Source organism: Patella vulgata, chromosome 9 (genome assembly GCF_932274485.2).
Source record: "Patella vulgata chromosome 9, xgPatVulg1.2, whole genome shotgun sequence".
NCBI lineage: Eukaryota > Metazoa > Mollusca > Gastropoda > Patellidae > Patella > Patella vulgata.
In genome coordinates this window covers 8,574,692-8,596,410 of record NC_065887.2, presented here as the reverse complement: position 1 = coordinate 8,596,410, position 21,719 = coordinate 8,574,692, and the positions used below count along the sequence as shown (strand labels likewise).

Genomic DNA, 21,719 nt, shown 5'->3' with positions numbered 1-21,719 from the left:
TGGCGTGGTTTCGAATCCCCTGTTGTACGTGACAAGGATTAGGGTCACCTGTCCAACCTCGTAGGTTTTCTCTGGTTTCCTCCCTCTGCTAAAGACCCTTATGCGCAAGCGAATTATGTTAATAAAATTAAACCATATGTTAGTCCCGAAATGACCTAGTTTGTGTTGAGTGAACTTAACCCCCTCTCTCTCTCTCTCTCTCTCTCTCTCTATCTCTCTGTATTTTTCGCAATTAGTACAAAAACCGAACATGAAAACAAAACCATTCTTGTATGTTCTGTTCTGACTATCATTTGTTGTGTAATTCTTCTTTTTCTCTCGCTAATATTTGGTTTAGTTTTATTTTAAGACACGTTCAGATGTATACAGACCTACTGATACAAATAAACATGAAAGTAAAGCCGAGTTTTCTAGGAAGCGAGCCAACTCTAGTTGGCTATATTTGCTGTAATAATATTCTCTCTGGGATATTTATTATGAAATATAGCCAAATTTATTTTTCTATATGATTATAGATATGATTATGATTGATATCCAGACAGTGGTAGCCGAAATGTTATTATAAATTGGCCTTCCTTGAAGTTTATAGTAATCAACTGGGTTATTGTTTACGGGCAGTTGGGGAGAAAAAAGACAATTGAATGGCAGATACAAATGATATAGATTTTCATCTCATCCAATGGTTGCCATTTCTTGGTTACTAGGCAACAGAGGTATTGAGCGAAAGTTTAGCGGGAATGACTGTATAGTTTAATCCATATTTTGGCATCCATTACCAGTTGCCGTAGCGATTAACTGTGAGGTCTTGACAGTATTAAGGAAAACTGGGTGAAATTTGTGACAATCTGTATGTGAAGTTATTGATGCGCAAGAAATGTGAGACATTAAATTATTGGATTGGAGATTAGTTCACATGGATTTAGTTGTCAAGTGACTTGTGAACGATGGATGGGGTTAGTGTCCGTTAAATATGCACGCAGGCTTCGTCAAATTTGCTTTTTTGCAGTTTTACTATAATAATAAGCTTACTGTTAAATAGTTTATGCTAATTATCATACAATGCTTATGGCTGCATATTTAACTGTTTCGTGTTTTTAATTCAATAATTTGAATAATAGATTTGAATCCCTTGCATGTGATTTGTATGGCTGCTTATTTTAGTTTTTGTGTTTATATTTGAATTTGAATGATCAGGACAATCAATATGTTTTGAAGCAGTTCATTATTGGATTTATTATTTGGCTATGTTAAAGATATGTTATTTTGCTGTAAGCAATGGTTGAATCATGTCATTTTGTTATGTTGGCGATATGGTTGGTTGAATCATGTTGTTTTGTTATGCTAGCAATATTGCTGTTTGTTATGTTAAATTTCAGACATTGTTGGTTGGATCATGTTGTTTTGTTATGTTAAAGTTAAGACATTGTTGGTTGAATCATGTTGTTTTGTTATGTTAAATTTAAGATTGTTGGTTGAATCATGTTATTTTGTTATGTTATAAAGATATGGTTGATTGGGTCATGTTGTTTTGTTATGTTATAAAGATATGGTTGATTGGGTCATGTTATTTGAGTATCGTAATCTGATTAGGATCTATTGTTTTGAATAATTATTATTGATATTTTGTCATTTTGAAGATATTTTATGATTTGAGTAATATTATGGTAGATATATCATAAAATGATTTTTGTGATGGAATTGAATCAATTCCATCTAACTTGAAACAAAGTTTATGGAGTACGATATTGAAATATGTACGTTCTGTCAGTCAGTCCATTCGTTTTTCTATTACGATTTTATTTTTTTGAGCATGTCTCATGAACCTGATACATTTGCAAAACTTTGTACATGTAAATATTTCACAATATTATAATAGATTTTGCTAATTATAAATTCATCGTATTTTGATCCCATTCTGAATGGGGGGAGGTGTACATGTATATTGAAATTGGCTCCAAATGCCCGTCTGTCGATCCCGATTTTGTTTTCAAATTTTCTTGGGGGTTGAAGTTTTTTGTGTTTCCATGGAAACAAGTTTCGGTATACAATTTTTACTCCAGAAAATATCTCCTAAACCTTTCAAGATATGAAACAATGAACACAATGCATGTCAGCATATTGTAGTAGTTTGTGCCTTTTGCTACATGTAATTAGAAATTTCTGGGAGTTAAAGGTTTTTTGTGTTTCCGTGGGAAAATATTTGACCAGACAATGGGGAACCAGGCATGAAAAATTTTGAGGTTCCTGTCAACCATGTCCGTGACTTTTCCAAGAATACAGTGCCCAACCGCCTCAATTATTATCTTCTCAATTCATCAACCTTGACTTATAAAATATAAATCATTTGATTCCATATGTTATTCAATCTGTTTAAAACACAGATGCTACTTCGTTTCGTTTTACTCGTCTTTACTACACTAGAATCTGGAAGAGTTGTTATCATTGACGTGTTCTGAATGATGTGAAGGATTAGCCAATGAAACGGTCTGTTACGGCGAGCTTTAGACGTGTTTTGTACGGAACTGTGGGTAATCCACTAGTAACATCAGTACTGATTGGTTAATCAAATGTCTGACGTCATGGGGTCTAAAGCCGCTCGTATGACCTCTGACACGACTTATCGCTACAACCGGTCAGATCTTCAATGTAATGTAGGCCATCGAAAGCATAAAAAAACAAAATGAAATATAGATCTGTATTTTAATCAGATTGTTTGGTTTTGAAACGGTTGATAAATTTTGCGTATTTATGAAGAATGTCCGTTCTCTGTCATATAGTTGCTGTTGTCAGTTATGCCGGGAACCGCCATGTTCCAGTGTCAGCTTGATATAGTGGCTCACTGACCAGGAGGTTCGTTCATCAGGATTTTCCGACGTGGTTTCTCCTTGTCAGTGGTGCAGGAGGGAAGACCTGACAAGGACAGATGTCTGTCGTTCGGATGATACAAAAAAACGAGGTCCAGTGTATACATTGGCATGCACGGAAAAATCCCTTGGTAGTTGGAATTTGATATAACTGTAGGCCATAGTGCCGCTGCCCGGGCAAAATTTCCCTCATAGCACACTGTATGGCATATGCCTATCTTCATTGGCCCAGTCAGAGCAGAACAGTAAGACGTTAAACCCCATTTCATTTCATTTACCAGGAGGTTCAGTGTTTAATCTTGCTGTTGCCCAAGAAATTTGCTAAAGATTTTCTAGCCAGGTTTCCTGTAAGGATCTGGTAAGAAAAAGCGTCCAGACATGTCCTCATTGGTGTGCGCATAAAAAAGCTCTTGACAGTAAGAATTATATAAAAAATAGGAATAAATACTAATAGCTGATCAAGCTTAAAGGAGGCAAATCTCTAACTCAGTATCATCCACAGTCATGGACATTGCAAGACTTGTTCGTCAATTTAAATCAACATTGATGTTGTTACATGTATCTTACCTTGCCAGAATGCCTTTGATTGCCATTTGTAATGTAGACAGAAATAACCAGAAGCCAAAGACTGCTATTCAATTTGGACTCTTTGTATATTTTGCCAAACATAACTGATTAGAAATTACAGTAAAAACTAGACACGATTGAATGTTAATCAATTTATATACATTCATATTACATTATTATATGTGCTGCTACTCATTTGTTTCCATTTCTAGGTGCCAAAGAATAGCGATTTATCTCCTTTAATTATCCTATTCGTTGTAGACACGTAGGACGTTTCACTTCATTTCTATCAGTTTTGTTTTTATGACTTTATGAATAATATTATATTTTATTATTAGGATAAAGTTGTCGATTACCAATAAACATTATCATCTGTTGATCAGATATATATATTGTATCATGTATTGCAGGTTTGATAATTATTTATACGAGGTTCTGTTATTTGATTATATAATGATAAGAGACCAATATTGTAATCTGTTTGATTTATATTGGAATTGATTCAAGTTAGGCCGAACTAATTTCATTTTTAGTTCTTCAGTTGTCTTGATAAATAAAAGCCACTTGAGTCTCGTGCAAATTGTTTTATATTTAGAATTTCAATAAGTTATAAGAAGAGCAACCTAAGTTTTTCTGGTTTATCAGTATTTTTCCCCAAGAAACAGAACACACAATTTTAATATGTTTTGCTGAAGAACAAACACTCAACTTGCATGTAATGTGGCCCAATGTCAAAAGTTGTTTTAACTGGTTGAGGTCAGGTTTAAAATACAACATCTACAGTTGTTTTATCAAGTCTAAGTCTAGTTTACGAATTGCATCTATAGTTGTTTTAACTGGTTGAAGTCTGCTTTAAATTAGGTTTAAAATGCAAATCTACATCAACATTTGTTAACATATTTAAGTTAGGTTTAGAACTGTATAGTAGAAGCAGTTAAGCAATGATTAGAATTACTCAAACAGGGATAGGATTGGGTGAGCAGGGTTAATATTAGGGGATTGATGAAGCTGGACAGGATTATGGATGAGTGGGCTAGAGTTGGGGGAGACATAGCTCTAGGTTGTGGAGGCAAGTCTAGGGTAGGGGCGGGGTGTAGCTCTGGTTGATGGACGTGGGTGTAGGGTAGGGGGAGGGATGTAGCTCTGATTGGTGGAGGCAGGTCTAGGGTAGGGGTGACAGAGATCTAGTGGGAGGGGGTGGGTGGTGGGAAAACAGGACTAGGGTTAAGTCAGACATGGCACAAGTTGTGGTCATGAGGCAGACAGGACTAGAGTTGAGAGCGATTAGGGAGACCGGGCTAGAGTTGTGGGACAGACAGGACTAAAGTTGGGGGGAGATAGGGGAGACAGAGCTAGAGTTGAGGCGAAGGGGGTGACAGGACTGGAGTTGAAGAGACAGGATTAGAGATGAAGGAGATGAGGAAGACAGGGCTAGAGTTGAGGGAGATGACGGGGAGTCAGGACTAACGTTAGGGGAGTCAGGACTACTACAGTTGAGGGAGATATGGGAGACTGGACTAAAGTTGGGGGTGACATGACTAGAGTTGAGGGTGACAAGATTAGAGTTGAGGGGAGACAGGACTAGAGTTGAGGGGAGAGAGGGCTAGAGTTGAGGGAGATAGGGGAGACAGAGCTAGAGTTGAGGACATGAAGGGGCGACAGGACTAATGTTGGGGGAGTCAGGACTACTATAGTTGAGGGAGAAGTGGGAGACTGGACTAAAGTTGGGGGGTGACAGGAGTAGAGTTGTTGGTGACAAGATTAGAGTTGAGGGGAGACAGGACTAGGGTTGAGGGGAGAGAGGGCTAGAGTTGAGGGAGAAAGGGGAGACAGAGCTAGAGTTGAGGACATGAAGGGGCGACAGGACTAATGTTGGGGGAGTCAGGACTACAATAGTTGAGTGAGATGTGGGAGACTGGACTAAAGTTGGGGGGTGACAGGAGTAGAGTTGAGGGTGACAAGATTAGCGTTGAGGGGAGACAGGACTAGGGTTGAGGGAGATAGGGGAGAGATGGCTAGAGTTGAGGGAGATAGGGGAGAGAGTTGAGGGAGATAGGGGTGAGAGGGCTAGAGTTGAGGGAGATAGGGGAGAAAGGGCTAGAATTGAGGGAGAGAAGGCTAGAGTTGAGGGAGGTAGGGGAGGGAGACAGGACTAGAGTTGGGGGAGACAGGGTTAAAGTTGGGTAGATAGGGTTAGTTTCAGCGACACTGGAAGCATGGAATCATCATGCTCGATGAATTTAAATACGAGCAAATATAATTGATTGATATAATAATTTTTTTCTGTGTTAAGTCTGAGTTTTATGATCTCTTACTTCATGAATATGGATATTTTCTTCAGGATATGTATTGTTTTATATTGATTATAGAAAACCTCAGAGGTCTCCAGCTCCATCATGCATGACTAATTGTTTGATTTGTGGGCTTTTTTTGTTTCTACTATACAATGTATTATAAATTAAATATCTTCTATAACAAAGAGATTGACACTTGTGGGTAATAGATTATTTACAATTTAACTTTCCTGGGTCAGGAATTGTGTTAGAACTGTGTGAGAAATATACTGTATTAAACACAATGAATAATCACAACAGTGCTGTAGAAAACAATTACTGTATTTGAATCGAAGCCAAGTTGTTTTTACACGTGGTACTCATACACAGAGAGAGAGAGAGAGAGAGAGAGAGAGAGTTCAATGTCCAATCAAATGGTTCAATTTTATTTCAACAATTCGCTTACCTGTAGGGGTCTTTAGCAGTGGGAGGAAACCGTAGGCCTCAGAGAAAACCCACAATGTTGGAAAGATGACCCTACTCCTTATCACGTACAAGCGGGGAATCATAACCACGCTACTTGACTCAATGATACAACCTTATATGATCCAAAGCGCAAACGTCAAACCATTCGGCCACCCAGCCCCGTTCGTACTCATACAGTCAGACAGAACGAAATATATACTTATGAAAGACAATACACTGTAACCAGGGTGTCATTTAATCTCGTGTATCTAACACTTATTCTTTAACATTCATTTAATATCAAATCTTTGTTTAAAAATTCGTAAAAATCGTTTAAAATCACCAAAAATCATCTTATTTGTACTTGTGTCCACTTTAAAGCTGACCATTCAAATTTGATAATGAGTGTCCAATTTACAAGCATTCACTTTCTCGATCACTGTTAAAAAACAAACTACCCAATTGATTATTGATGTATAATGATTAATGTTTGAACAGTGGTTAGGACATTAAATGCATGTAAATTGGTCACTCATTATCAAAATTAATCGGTCAGCTTTAAACTGGACACAAGTACAAATTAGATGATTTGGGGTGATTTTAAATGATTTTTACAAATTTTTGAATAAAGATTTGATCTTAAACGAATGTGAAAGAATTAGTGCTAGATACACAAGATTAAATGACACCCTGGTTACAGTGATAATCGGAAACTCAGTTTCTACAACGATATTGTTACAATCAGAATGAACGAAATACATACCAGTGTACAGTCAAAACATTAGTGAAACTACTTAATTAATGAGAATCATTGCGGGAACGTATAACTCCGATTAAAGTGCATTTATCGTTTTCCAGAGATTAGGTTTAATCAGCGAGATCTCTATTTTAATAGACAGTATAACAAATGACCCAAGAACGTACAAAATTAGATCATATTCCCAGGAAAGATGAAAAACAAATTTAACAATTTGATATTTTAACCCCCACTTGACACAAAGTAGGTCATTTCTGATATGTAATGATTACATGTTTTGATGGAATGGTCATGTACCCATCATGAGTATTGGAAATGTGCATAGTTGTTTGGATGGTAATATGGAACCACCATGGCTAAGTGAGTAAGATGCTGGCTCACTAGCCTGGAGATTGTGTGTTCGATCCCTGCATTGCCCAAGAAAGTTCGTCAGGATTTTCCAATGTTTGCCCTTGTCAGTGGTGCAGAATGAAAAGCCTGACAAGGACACTGATGTCTTCTCATTCGGATGGGACGGAAAACCGAGGCCCCATGTATACATAGGCATGCATGTACAAGATTCCTTGGCAGTTGGAATTCGTTATAAGAGTAGGCCATAGTGCCGCTGCCCAGGCAAAATTTCCTTCACAGAACACTGTATGGTGTATACCTGGCTTAATTAGCCAGAGCAAAACAGTAGGACGTTAAACCCCATTTCATTTTGTTTAGATACATGTAGTACAAAAAAAATAAGGTCCACTTTGGTGTGCACATAATTTAAAAAAATTGAAGATTTGGTGAAAATGCTTCTGTCTAAAAATCAACACAGCTTTGTATAAAAATGACGAAAAGTATTTAGTCTTAACAAGATGTTGAACCTCCTTCCATTCACTGGACAATCTATTAAGATAGGATAAATGATTGACCATCTTTTCGAGGTGTTATGAATAATACTACTGTCAATTTATGCTGATGTTCCGATTGAACTACTCTAACGCCATAAATAATCATTATTCAGCTAATTACAATTACCCTAGATATTAGCTTAATCAGTATAATACATGTATATAGATTAACATATTACATTAGCTAATGATTCGTATAATCAGATTTATTGGGAAAATCTGTGATAAAATTGTGTTTGTATTTGATAGTAAATGAAATGGTGTTTAATGTCCACGCGACACAAACTACGTCATTTCGGGACTAACATATGGTTCAATTTTATTTCACTAATTCGCTTGCATTTACAACCCTGGAATCGAAACCACTCCAGTTGACTGACAGACGTTATGATGCAACGCGCACACACTAACCATTCGGCCATCCACCCCACCCCCACCCCCACCCCCACCTCATAGCATACTGTATGCCCATCTTCTCTAGCCCAGTTGGAGCAGAACAGTAGGACGTTAAACCCCATTTCATTTCATTTTTTTTTTATGTGTATGCCATCATGTGTACAGGGCCCTTATTCACGAAAACACAAACTAAGATACAATCGAAATTTTAAGAAATACTGCAATTCGATTGGCTGACCAATATGCAAATTGGATATATGCAAATTGATTTTACTGGTCAGCCAATCGAATTGCAGTATTTCTTAAAATTTCGATTGTATATTAGTTTAAGTTTTCGTGAATAAGGGCCCTGAACCTTGGTTGAACACATCATCCCACCAAAACGACTTGACACAGGACCCTGGTTGAACATATCATCCCACCAAAACAACTTGACACTTGGTTGAACATATCATCCCACCAAAACAAGTTGATACAGGACCCTGGTTGAACATATCCCACCAAAACAAGTTGACACAGGACCCTGGTTGAACATATCATCCCACCAAAATGACTTGACACAGGACCTTGGTTGAACATATCATCCACCAAAACGACTTGACACAGGACCTTGGTTGAACATATCATCCCACCAAAACGACTTGACACAGGACCTTGGTTGAACATATCATCCCACCGAAATGACTCGACACAGTTTCTTGCTATTCACAGACGAGAGGAAATCACACTTGAAGCAAGCTGTGAAAATCAAAGTCTAAAAAATAATAGCTGCTATATATCTGAGAATTGAAATCGTTAACACACCAGAACAGAGAATAACAGGTTACTCATGGCCCCAATATGCATTACAAATCTGTCAGAAACAGTCAAATATCGGAAACTATAATTTCATCAAGATATCCTGAGGGAGAAGTCAGTTTATGATTGGGTCTGTAGGTGACATCAATATAATTACCATGAACCTGTGACATTTTGCTTTTGACTTTAGAAGACTGCTGGTATGGACAATTTACTGGATGAAGACTAGACAATGGTTGATTAGGTTCTAATTGTAGAACCTGGCTGTAAGTGATATATGACATAGAGAAGAGGAGAATAAAGTGAATGGATGATATGATATATTCCTAGCCAGTGAATATCATCTTATTTCCCTGGTGTGTTCAGAGATACAGTTTCAGATGATCATTTCTTCTTTAAAATGCAGATTAGACTTGTGGGGAGAGACGGTTATCTGTCTTATTTCTGCTGTTCATTTCATCTTTCGGAGGGCCTGACAGATGTCTAGTCCTTCGGATGAGACGAAAAACCGAGGTCCCGTGTATACATTGGAGTGCACGTAAAAGATCCCTTGGCAGTTGGAATTCGATATAAGAGTAGGTGATAGTGCCGCTGCCCGGGCAAAATTTCCCTCATAGCACACTGTATGGCGTATGCCCGTCTTCATTAGCCCAGTATAGAAGCAGAACAGTAGGACGTTAAACCCCATTTCATTTCATCTTTGCGATGAAACTGCAGGAGGTGAGACTAGTGATGGGATTTTAAAAACTTTCTATTCGGACATTTTTACCAAAAAAAAGGGACATAACTCTTATCGTTATTTGAGCAGGTGGTTTCAGACCACAATTAAAAATCTGTTGTTATCCCTTGTTTCTGATGTATGGAGTGATGGTTATCTCTTATTTCTGAAGTTCATTTCAAAATGAAATGAAATGACTTGGGTTTTAACGTCCTACTGTTCTGCTCCGACTGGGCTAATGATGGCAGGCATAATAATGCCATACAGTGTGCTATGAGGGAAATTTTACCCAGACAGCGGGCTACGGCCTACTCTTATATCGAATTCCAACTGCCAAGGGATCTATTACGTGCACGCCAATGTATACACACAACCTTGTTTTTCCTTCCATGCGAACAACTAGACAGCTGTCCTCGTCAGGCCCTCTGTCCTGCAACACTGACAAGGGGAAACCACACTTCATCTTTAAAATGAAAATGCAAGAGGTTGGACTAGTGTTCTCCTTGTAGCACACTACATGGCATTAGCCCAGTTTGTGCGGAAAAGTTAGACGTTAAAACCATTATAATTTAATTTAAAGATAAGATGATTTGAAATCCTCATTTATGAAATATAAATATATCTGTCACCACTATAGGTATATGAGAATCTCCGTCAAATGGTCGTCTGTATACAGGATTAGTGTAGTAAATATATCAACCAATCAGCGGTGGAGGAATTAAAGAGTTGTTTTAGTCGCATCGTAGTCATGGTAGCTCAGTGAGTAAGGCATTAGCTCGCTAGCCAGGAGGTTTCAGTTTCGCTGTCAGGATTTCCAGTGGGATTTCCCCTTGTCAGTAGTGCAGGACGGAGGGCCTGACAAGGAACAGTGTTGTTGAGCTGTTCAGATTGAATAAGAAACCGAGGTCCATGACAGTTGGAATTGGAAATAAGAGTAGGTTGTAGCGCTGCTGTCAGGGCAAAATTTCCCTCATAATAGCACACTTTATGGTGTATGCCCGTCTTCATTAGCCCAGTCAGTGCAGAACACTAGGATGTTAAACCCCATTTCATTTCATTTCATTTCATTATTATCGTAGTTGACCATATTCTAGGTTAGGTTTGTTTACAACACAGAATCTTTATTATCATAGTTGACCATATTCTAGGTTCGTTAACAACATAGAATCATTATTAACGTGGACTTCACTGGTACTGTAGAAAAAAAAATCCATACTGGTTAATGTAAATAAATCACGAATTATATAACCAGAAATACGAACATAAATGTCAAACTGGTATATAGGTCTTCCTACCAAACCTACTGTTGTATATTACTACAGTCTTCCTACTAGCAGAAGGTTGTATATTATAGGGTTTCCATCAGGATTTACTATAAAGCTGTAATGACCTGGAAGCAGACTTAAGTTGATACTGAGATACTGGGATGTTTTTAGTCTACTAAGTACTACAATGTAGAGAACTGAGGCCAGCGAGTTTGTCTTTGATTACAGATACAGATGTACTCTATATAGGAATTGTTAGTTATTTAGTGTAATTGTGTATTTTGAAGAGATGAGTTTCTGTGCTAATTAATAAAGTGTAGAGGCTGGCCTTTGATTAGGGATACTACAGATTTCCTATGAATTTATATAGGAATTGTTAGTTATTTAGTTTGTGTATTCTGAAGAAAAATGTTTCTATGCTAAGTAATAAAGCTGGCCTTTGATTAGGAAATACTACAGATTTCCTCTGAATTCAGTTAGTTAATAATGATCTATAATGTGTATTGTATGTTTTCAAGGAATGTTGTTTAATATTAGTATAAAGGAATACTATATGGTTTTAAACTAAATATTTTAAATGTGTATTGTATGTTTTCAAGGAATGTTGTTTAATATTAGTATAAAGGAATACTAAATGGTTTTAAAGTAAATATTTTAAATGTGTAGTAAAGTACAGAGCTTGTCTTTGAATAGGAATACTACCGTTCATTATCAAAGTTTACTTAGTACGTATTAATTAATTTTCGGTGATATGCTGTTTATTTTTAAAGAAATGTGTTTTGATGTTACCAAGGAATGTTGTTTTATGCTAGTGTAAAGGAATATCAAAGTCATTTTAAGTGTGCTAAAATTTTGATGGATTTCAGAGTTCAGAGTATAAAAGTTGTTTTAATTTGACGTAGAATTGAGTTTGTACCAAAGAAGGCTCTCTGGGTTCCGGTTTAATAATGGACAATCAGTAGTTTATGTCCTCCATTATAATTCCCTCTATTGATTTTTTGTAGATGTAACTTGGAGCTGGATATAAAATATTATACTATATATAATATGGGTCGAAATCATGTAATGCAATCGGATGAATAGCAAACATATGGATAATTAGCCAAAATTAGACTGTGCCAAAAAATAAAAAGTATTTTTACACGAAAAGTCAGCCAGATATTTACCTCGGTTTACAAGATACACAATTGTAAATCTAATCTCGTAACCAAATGATCAAAGATAAAAAGATAGACAGTCAATTTAATTTGGCAGATGATATGCAGACGTAGGTCCGTGAGATGCGATTCATAGATTCCGTGTTGATCACTGGCCTCGTTAACAGACTATTTGTGATTTCTCCATTACGCCAATCTCTAAAAAATCTATGTTAATTTTAGCCGCATTATTTCCCCATCACTTTTGAGTAAATGGAGTAACTAAGCCCGTGTGTGTGTGTGTAACTAAGGAGAATAGTTCCAGTGATTAGCACTAGAAGCAGATGCTGTGTATACTAATATATATATGTACTGATTGCCTGCAATAGTGCCAAGTTCTGTGAGGATATGTACTGTATGTTGCTATTTATAAACCGAGTGCCAGGAATTGGTAAAGTGTGAGTAGCAGAAACTATTAGCACATCAGGTACAAAACGTATATAAAAAACATAAAATGGATAAAAAAGGAGCTGCTCGGGACAATTTAGATCAAGTAGGGTTTTTATATATTTTTTTTTTACTTTTATGTCTTTTTGTATGTCGATGTACGCAATGCACTGTATAATATACTAATGACCTTGTAAAAAAGAAAGAGAAAGAGAGAGAGAAATGGGGTTTAACGTCCACTAAACACAAACTAGGTCATTTTGGGAATAACATATGGTTTAATTTTATTTCAATAATTTGCTTGTGCATAGGGGTCTTTAGCAGTGGGAGAAAACCGGAGGACCCGGTGAAAACCCACGAGGTTGGACAGGTGACTCTACTCCTTGTCACGTACATGTACAACCGGGGATTCGAAACAACGCCAGTTGACTCGATGACAGACTTTATGATACAGCGCGCACACGCTAACCATTCAGCCATCCAACCCCCCACCTTGTATAAAAACATTGGGAAATCTTTGTAAGCACTGTGTAATATTTATATATTAACACCAAAACATGGGAAAGGGGGACTTGTGGGGTTGGGATGGCCTATAGTAGTCTAGAGTGTCACGCGTCGAGCTCTAGCTAGCCGGTCACCTAGCTTGCCCGTTTTCATTAGTCCAGTCGGAACAAAACAGTAGGACGTTTAACCCCATATCATTTCATTTTACCCCTGGCTTGCAGTCATGGTTTCTATACCTGGTATATGTGACTTGGAGACAGGGGCACTTTATCAACCTAGTGGGTTTACTACGCGAACTCTGGTCCACAGGAAAGACCACTCACGTGTGCTAAAATAAGACATCTTGTCCCTGATATCAACATCAGTTAAACACTACTGCTCTTGGGCGGGGGGGATGGCTGAATGGTTAGCGTGTGCGCGCTGTATCATAAAGTCTGTCATTGAGTCAACTGGCGTGGTTTCGATTCCCCGGCCACTGTTAAAGACCCCTATGCGCAAGCGAATTATTGAAATAAAATTAAAACCATTTAGTCCAGAAATGACCTAGTTTGTGTCGAGTGGACGTTAAACCCCATTTCTCTATCTCTCTCTCTCTAATACTCTTTTCGACCTTTCAGCTCTGTCCAATTCACCCAGCAAAAACTACTAGCAAAGGTTTTTGAAGGTCTTAAAAACGCACTAGAAAACACGAAATGTGACACAACAATCAAATGATTTCTAGATTACCACGATTAACACAAACATTTCTCTAACATTAAAGGGACATTATGGGAGATTAGATAAAGACATAATAACAACAATCGTTAAATGTTAATTCACCATTTGTTTTATTCACCAATGCTATAATTCAGTCCACACTTCACCGAAAGTTCTACTAAACAGATCATTTCATTCTATCACTGAGTGGAAAAGATGCTGACTCGCTAGCCTGGTGGTCGCGTGTTCGTTCCCTGGCCAAGATAGTTCATCAGGATTTTCCGACATGGTCTCCCCTTGTCAATGGTGCAGGACGGAGGGCCGGACAAGGACAGCTGTCTAGTCATTTGGATAGGATGAAAAACTTGAGGCCCTGTGTATACATTGGCGTACACGTAAAAGATCCGATATAAGAGTAGATCATAGCACATGGAACACGATTCATGAACATGTACCAATGGTAAAATGTTTTTGTCTTGAATATTGGATATCAGAAGATCATCTTTTCCCGGCAAGATCACATTGTCAGTGTTGATTTAAATTGACAAATAATTCCTGTTTTCAATGTCAAAGACTTTGGATGATATTGAGTTAAAGACTTAGCTACTTTAACGTTAAGAATTGATTATTAACAAGATCGATTATTAAGTGATTATTGATTGATATTGACATGGCATTGTTTACAGATAATCAATTTTTTTTATAACTATGTCGATCCTCGACCCAAAACACAACATGATTACTGGATAGTAATCATTCATAACTTGAAAATTGATTTTTGCAACTGTAACAGTATGCCCCTGTCAAGAAAAGGATCCATGGCTTGGAATTTATAAATGGCTTGGACCCATGGCATACATGTAGAATTTATACATTTCTCCTGATTGGTACCAAGGGGAATTCCACTGGATCAAGTCACTAGATAGTATGTTTAAACTCGAACAATCTGGGTGTCATGAGAGGTACGAACAATCACTCACACAGCATACCACTGACCCATTTGAAATGTTAGATTAAAATCCAAGTAAAGGACGATAAAACCCCCACACTCGAAAAAAAGGAGGGCGGAAGATTCCCTAATACAGTGCAGGCAAGTCTGGATCTCAGTGATACATCCGGGGATAAGCAGGAACCGATCCGTGAAAAATATCAAAAATAGAGGATCCCCGGCAACAAACTTCACAACACTGTGTAGATGGTTTAAAAAATTATAATCTAGGTCTGGAACATGTTTCAGGCTGTCCGCCCTTCATCAGCCAGAGTTGTGTACATATAAATGGCTGATGAAGGGCGGACAGCCCGAAACATGTTCCAGACCTAGATTATAATTTTTTAAACCATCTACACAGTGTTGTGAAGTTTGTTGCCGGGGATCCTCTATTTTTGATATGTTAGATTAAAGATACATTATGTAAGCTTTAGATAAAGAACTAGCCATTCTTGCTATTAATAGTTCGAAAATAGATAATGTAAAATGTATAATTTGAAATTTTCATACAAATTACTCTATTGCGAGCGAAGATATATGTATTAGCCTTTGAAGGTTTGACAAGACGTGTGCAATAATTTTAACTTTCGTACTGGTTCTTTCGAAGCTAAGTGTCACTTCTCCATTTTTAGCCTAAATCAAAATTTAATATTGGAGAAATCCGATGCCATCGAGGGTTGATTATGGCCTGGATAAGTTAATTAATGTCTAATTAATAGTTTATATAACATTTCAGGCCTAAAGAAAGACCTGCAATAGACAGATTTAGCTCTTGCATCATGTATCTTTAATAAACATGTGTCTAATCTTTTGAATAATAATGATCAGAATAATTCATAGAAGGAGACAGCTTGACCTGATTTTAGATGTATATAAATAAAAATATATAAAAACAACATTATAGACTACCTACATATAAACTTCTTGCGATTGAAATCAGAAGTTAAGCATAGACTCAGTTATCATGTAATGGCTTTATATAAAAGGGGCTGTTGGTTGAACTGGGTATAAATCGACTCAGTTACCATGTAATGGCTTTATCTAAAGGGGCTGTTGGTTGAACTGGATGTAAATCAATCTCAACACTATCCTTTTAGGGGGTTGGGGGTGGGGCTGGATGGCCGAATGGTTAGCATGTGTGCGCTGCATCATAAGGTCTGTCATTAAATCAACCGGCGTGGTTTCGATTGCCCGGTTGTAAGTTACAAGGAGTAGGGTTGCCTGTCCAACCCCGTGTTTTTCCGAGTCCTCTAGTTTCCTCCCGCTGTTAAAGACATCTACGCGCAAGCGAATTATTGAAATAAAATTGAACCATATGTTTGTCCCGAAGTGACCTGGTAATGTGTCGAGTGGACGTTAAACCCCATTTCTCTCTCTCTATCCTTTTAGGATTATAGGCTTTTGTCCGCAGGTGGCCTTGTGTGGTTGAGATGTTCAATGGGTATCCTTGAGATAATAAAGTCTGTCATTGAGTCCTGTCCCCAAGCTGGTATGTTTAGAAAGGTTAAAGTTGCCTGTCCAACCACTTGGGTTTTTTTCTGGATACTTAAGCAAATTATTGAAATAAAATTTAAAGATGTTAGTCCAATAATGACATAGTTTGTGTCGACTGAATCTCTCTCTCTCTCTCTCTCTGTCTCTCTCTCTCTCTTTCTCTCTTTCGTGTTTCCCCAGGTCCCTCACACTGCCAAAGACCCCCACATGTATGTGCAAGAAAATGAATGAAATAAAATTGAACCATATGTTTGTTCCAAAATGACTTAGTTTGAGTTAAGTGGATGTGAACACCTCCCTCTCTCTCTCTCTCTCTCTCTCTCTCTTCTGTAATATCTGTATGATATTTAGATACTGTAATAAAAGTAACAGGTGTTCTTCATGTTGTATTAATTGGTTTAGCAGGTGTATAAACACCTATATATATATATATATTATTATATTATTTAAATCACAAGCTGATGTTCATCTACACAAATCTCTTCAATTATTTACTCTTAATAGAAAATCAAATAAAAACTTTTTTATACATTTATCTTACATATTTTATATCTGAGTCAAAGAATTTTCGTTCCATACAAGTCAGGGCTAACAAACACTGACAATTCCCTTGAGTGACTGCTTAATACAGATTCTACTGTACATGAAATGAATAGTAATGTGTTCATAATAACACAACTTTATAGATTTATTACTTCTTGGTTTATTACATACAACGTTTCAATACTCTTACAGGTATGTTTATCAAGCACTGATCAATAATCTTACAGGTATCTTTATCAAACAATAGTCAATAGTAAAGTTGTAAATCCATAAAGTTGTGTTATTATGAATATTATGACTACCGGTACTTCTAAACGTCATTCAGGGGATCACGGTGGCTATGTTGGTAAGACACTGGCACGCTAGCCTGGATGTAGGGTGTTCGATCCCTTCAATAGCTGAGAAAGTTCATCCAGATTTCCTGGCGTGGTTTCCCATTGTCAGTGATGCAGGAAGGAGGGCCTGACAAGGACAGCTGTCTAGTCTTTCGGATGGGATGAAAAAACGATGTCCTTGTACACATTTGTGTGCACATAAAAGATCCCTTGACAGTTAATAGAATTCGATATAAGAGTAGGCCATAGTACCGCTGTCCGGGCAAAACTTCCCTCATACCACACTGTATGGCATATGCCTGTCTTCATTAGCACAGTTCGGAGCAGAACAGTAGGATGTCAAACACCATTTCATTTCATTTCTAAATGTCATGCAAGGATATTAACAGTAATATACATGTAATAAATAAATATAAGTACATATATATTAAATAATATTATATAATAATTACTTAGCATTTATTATAGCCACATTTCAACTAGGCTTCGCATCAGACAATAAACATTAAATATACAAATAAAAGGGATGAGGTGGAGTTAAATGTCAAAACTTATTTCCAAATTATAAGTAGCAAACCCTAAACAAGTAAACAAAATAAACATTTCATCAAACTATTCCACCCTCGTACATTATTTGGTGATTTGCCGTAGGGTGGACCTCATCACACAACAATTATCCAGTTCCTAATCTTAACATAGAACAAGTTTTCCTACTTTCTGTAGTCACCTTTCTGTCTGCATTATGTCTGAGAATAAATTCAAATTCGTTAGAATTTATCAATGAATGCAGATTGCAGGACATGCAGAAAGCGAAATTTTTAGAATATTGAATTTCACCGTTTCATCTACATGATTTTTTATGAAATGTTTTTTCTTTATTTTTCAGGTAAGTGTAGCAAGAATTAGAGTTTTTAATATGAATCTGTCTGTATATACATGTATGTAAGTTAATTTTAATTCGATTGTTTTGACAGAGTTGTGTTTGCCAGCACTTAATATGAATTAGAAGATGTTGATGTGAAAATATGCCAATATAAAGATTGTTTTTAGGAATTATTTTTTTCAGATTTTGCGGAAAGTTTGAATTTTGTTGAATTTGATATCTGTCTACAATAAACCCTTTGCTATGGTCATCTATGCAAGTCGTGGGTTTGATACTAGGTAGTCATAAAGGTCTCCTGTGTAACATCATGAAGTTACATGTATGCTAGGTTCCCATTATCACGATTCGCGCTACGATTGAAATCATGGTTTTAATCGTGGAGTAATCGTGGGGATTCTATCAGGTCTTGTCATATATTGTGGTCAGTCGTAGCAATCGTGTTGATCGTATCAAAACATATCCTAACGTATCTGTGCGCACCGGATCGTGGACTCAATAGGGACCATTTCTTTCTGTCCCTTTCCCAATGAATGATTCGTAGCCTCCCTCAAACAGTGAAAGTTTTTCTTCCAGGTACTGGATACAGATTTTGTTTTAGACCTTAAGGACATACGGTTGTGTGTGTGTGTGTGGCCAAATGTGCGCATTGTATCATATGGTCCGTCATTGAGTCAAGTGTCGTAATTTCGATTCTCCTCTTGTTACGTGACAAGGAGTGATTCGCCCGTCCAATCTCGTTGGTTTTCTCCAGGTCCCCCAGTTTCCCTCCCACTTCTAAAGACTCCTACGCATGAGCGATTTAATAGAAATAAAATTGAACCATATGTTAGTCCCGAAATGAGCTAATTTTATGCTGAGTGGATGTTAAACCCCATTTCTCTCTCTGCCTTTCACGGACATAAAGAATTAAAAGTTAAGTCCACTATTTGTCCTTGAAAAACCCATTATTTTTGTAAACATGCTACTCATGAAATAACAAGTCACATGATCTCATCTGTCGTATCGTCTCATGTGTCACATGATCTCATCAGCTAATGACTTTCACCTGTAAAAGCTCGTTAGTGCTAGTCTGAAATGTTCATCTCCATGATTGATAAATTGAGTGGTTAGTGACACGGGTTGGATGTTGACCTTTTCTCCTGACAAAACCAATATGTGTAATCAGCTTGCTTTTGGTTTCTCCAGACGTATACACAGTAGCAAGAAAAATTATCCAGACATTTTAATCTCAGACTTACATAAATAATTTAGATAATTTAGATGAGATGGTCATCTATGTGATGTTTAAAAGCCCAAAAACTGGGTATATAAATGGGTACATAATCTCACCTATCAGGGGTTTAACGTCCGATCGACATAACTAGGTCATTTTGGTCCTAAATTATATTTCAATTTTTTTTCCATAATTCGCTTGCGCGTAGGGGTCTTTAGCAGTGGGAGGAAGCCGGAGGACCTGGAGAAAACCCACGAGGTTGGACAGGCGACCCTACTCCTTGTCACATACAACCGGGGGATCGAAACCACGCCAGTTGATTCAATCACAGACTTTATGATACAGCGCGCACGCGCTAACCATTCGGCCATCCAACCCCCCAGAAGAGATAGAGAAAAGAGATTTAACATTCTCTCAAGACAGACTAGGTCATTTCTGGACTAACATATGGTTCACTTACATTACATTCAGCTAGCATGGAGAGTGAGGAAACCGAATGCATGTAAAAGAACCAATGACACTTGGAATTCTAAATAAGGGTAGGTCGTAGCACACTGCGTAACGTATTCCCGTCTTTATTAGCTCAAGCAGAACGGAGGGCCTGACAAGGACAGCTGTCTAGTCCTTCGGATGAGACGAAAAACCGAGGTCCCGTGTATACATAAGAATGCAAGTAAAAGATCCCTTGACAGTTGGAATTCGTTATAAGAGTAGGCCGTAGTGCCGCTGTCCGGGCAAAATTTCCCTCATAGCACACTGTATGGCATATGTCCGTCTGCATTAGCTCAGTATAGGAGCAGAACAGTAGGACGTTAAACCCCATTTCATTTCATTTCATTTCATTAGCTCAAAGAAAAAAAAAGAATGTTAAACACTGTTTCCTTTCTTTTACTTGACAAAAGATGTACCAATATATTAAAATGGTCAAATATCTTTGATTTCATTGAATTGTAAATGTTGAATTTTTTAATGTGGATTTGTTATGACTTTCTTGAGCGTAGGTATCTTGAGCAATGGGAGGAAACCAGAGGGACCAGAGAAAACCAATGAGATTGGACAGGCGACTCCACTCCTTGTCATGTACAAGTGGGGAATTGAAACCACATCACTTTACTCAATGACAGACCTTACGATAAAACATGCACACATTAAACCATACCCCCTTCCCCTCTCCATATAACAATCCCCACCCCTGCTTTATAGGTCTATGTCGTTAGAAATAGCCAGTTTTAAAATGTAACCGATATCATGTTCCACTGTCAATATAGTAAGCCAAAAATGAAACTAAAATTAATAAACAAGCTGTCCTGTCTTTCAGAACAAAAATTTTAATGGTTTGGATCTTGCCTGGACACTAACATATATCACTACTTAAACATACATTATGCAAGAACTAAATCTGCCTATTGCAGGTCTTTCTGTTTCCTATATTATTAATTAGGCTTATATTAACATGACCATAATCAACTCTCGAGGCCATCAGATGGCTCTGATTTTAAGTAGAGTAGAATTTTTTGGCCATTTGATGATTTAATTTAAAAATGGGAAGCGAGGCTAAGACTTGAATGACCAGTACGATGGTTATGATCAATACACAGATCCTGTCAAAACTACAACCATAAAGTAATTTGAATGAAATTTTCAATATATTCATTTTGCATTATCTATTTTCTAAATATTATAGCGAGAAGGGCCAGCTCTTTATCTAAATCTTACACAAAGGCTCTTTAAAATAATATATCAGATTAGATCAACTCAAATCAACACTAAAATTTACTGTAAATCAAAGAGGTTTAATTGCTTTAATACACAACAATTATTATCCATATCCCACACTCTTGTATATACCACCCAAAAAGTCAAATTTGTTTCTATGGAAACGCACAAAATTAAACAAAATTTCTAACTAGCAACAAGTAAACTAATATACTAGGTTAATGTGTGTACATTTTTCACAAATACATCTTGCAGGGTTTATGAGATATGCTCCAGGAAGAAAACTGGGATGGATGAAGCCTATTTCAGTATTCCTCCCTGGAGGTTCTTTAACTCAGTATAATGAGAAAATGAAATGAAATGAAATGGGGTTTAACGTCCTACTTTTTTGCTCCCATCTGGGCTAATGAAGACGGGCATGCGCCATACAGTGTGCTATGAGGGAAATTTTGCCCAGACAGCGGCACTATGGCCTACTCTTATATCGAATTCCAACTGTCAAGGGATCTTTTACGTGCACGCCAATGTGTACACGGGACCTCGTTTTTCGTGCCATCCAAACGACTAAACAATTTTCCTTGTCAGCCCCTCCGTCCTGCATCACTGACAAGGGAGAACCACGCCAGAAAATCTGGATGAACTTTCTCGGCCAATGCAGGGATCAAACACCCGACCTCCAGGCTAGCGAGCCAGCGTCTTACCCACTTAGCCACCGTGATCCCTCCAGTATAATGAGAAATGATATCGGATATTAAACATATGTTATGCGCTACCTAT

The 21,719-nt window shown here is 37.4% G+C and overlaps 1 protein-coding gene across 9 annotated transcripts in view; it reads left to right on the top strand.

Moving 5' to 3' along the window:
- Positions 1-21,719, top strand: part of LOC126831685 (dipeptidyl peptidase 4) — a 385,894-nt gene that overhangs the window by 294,238 nt on the left and 69,937 nt on the right. The window contains exon 1 of one of the 9 annotated variants that reach the window (XM_050562339.2): positions 614-953. The exons of 7 other annotated variants lie outside the window; for them this stretch is intronic. In XM_050562339.2, the coding sequence (XP_050418296.1) occupies positions 945-953 (9 nt within the window). In that variant the 5' untranslated portion in view covers positions 614-944. Of the gene's footprint in view, positions 1-613; positions 954-12,509; positions 12,677-21,719 lie in introns of those variants that run through there. One more of the 9 variants, XM_050562336.2, reaches the window with a different exon arrangement.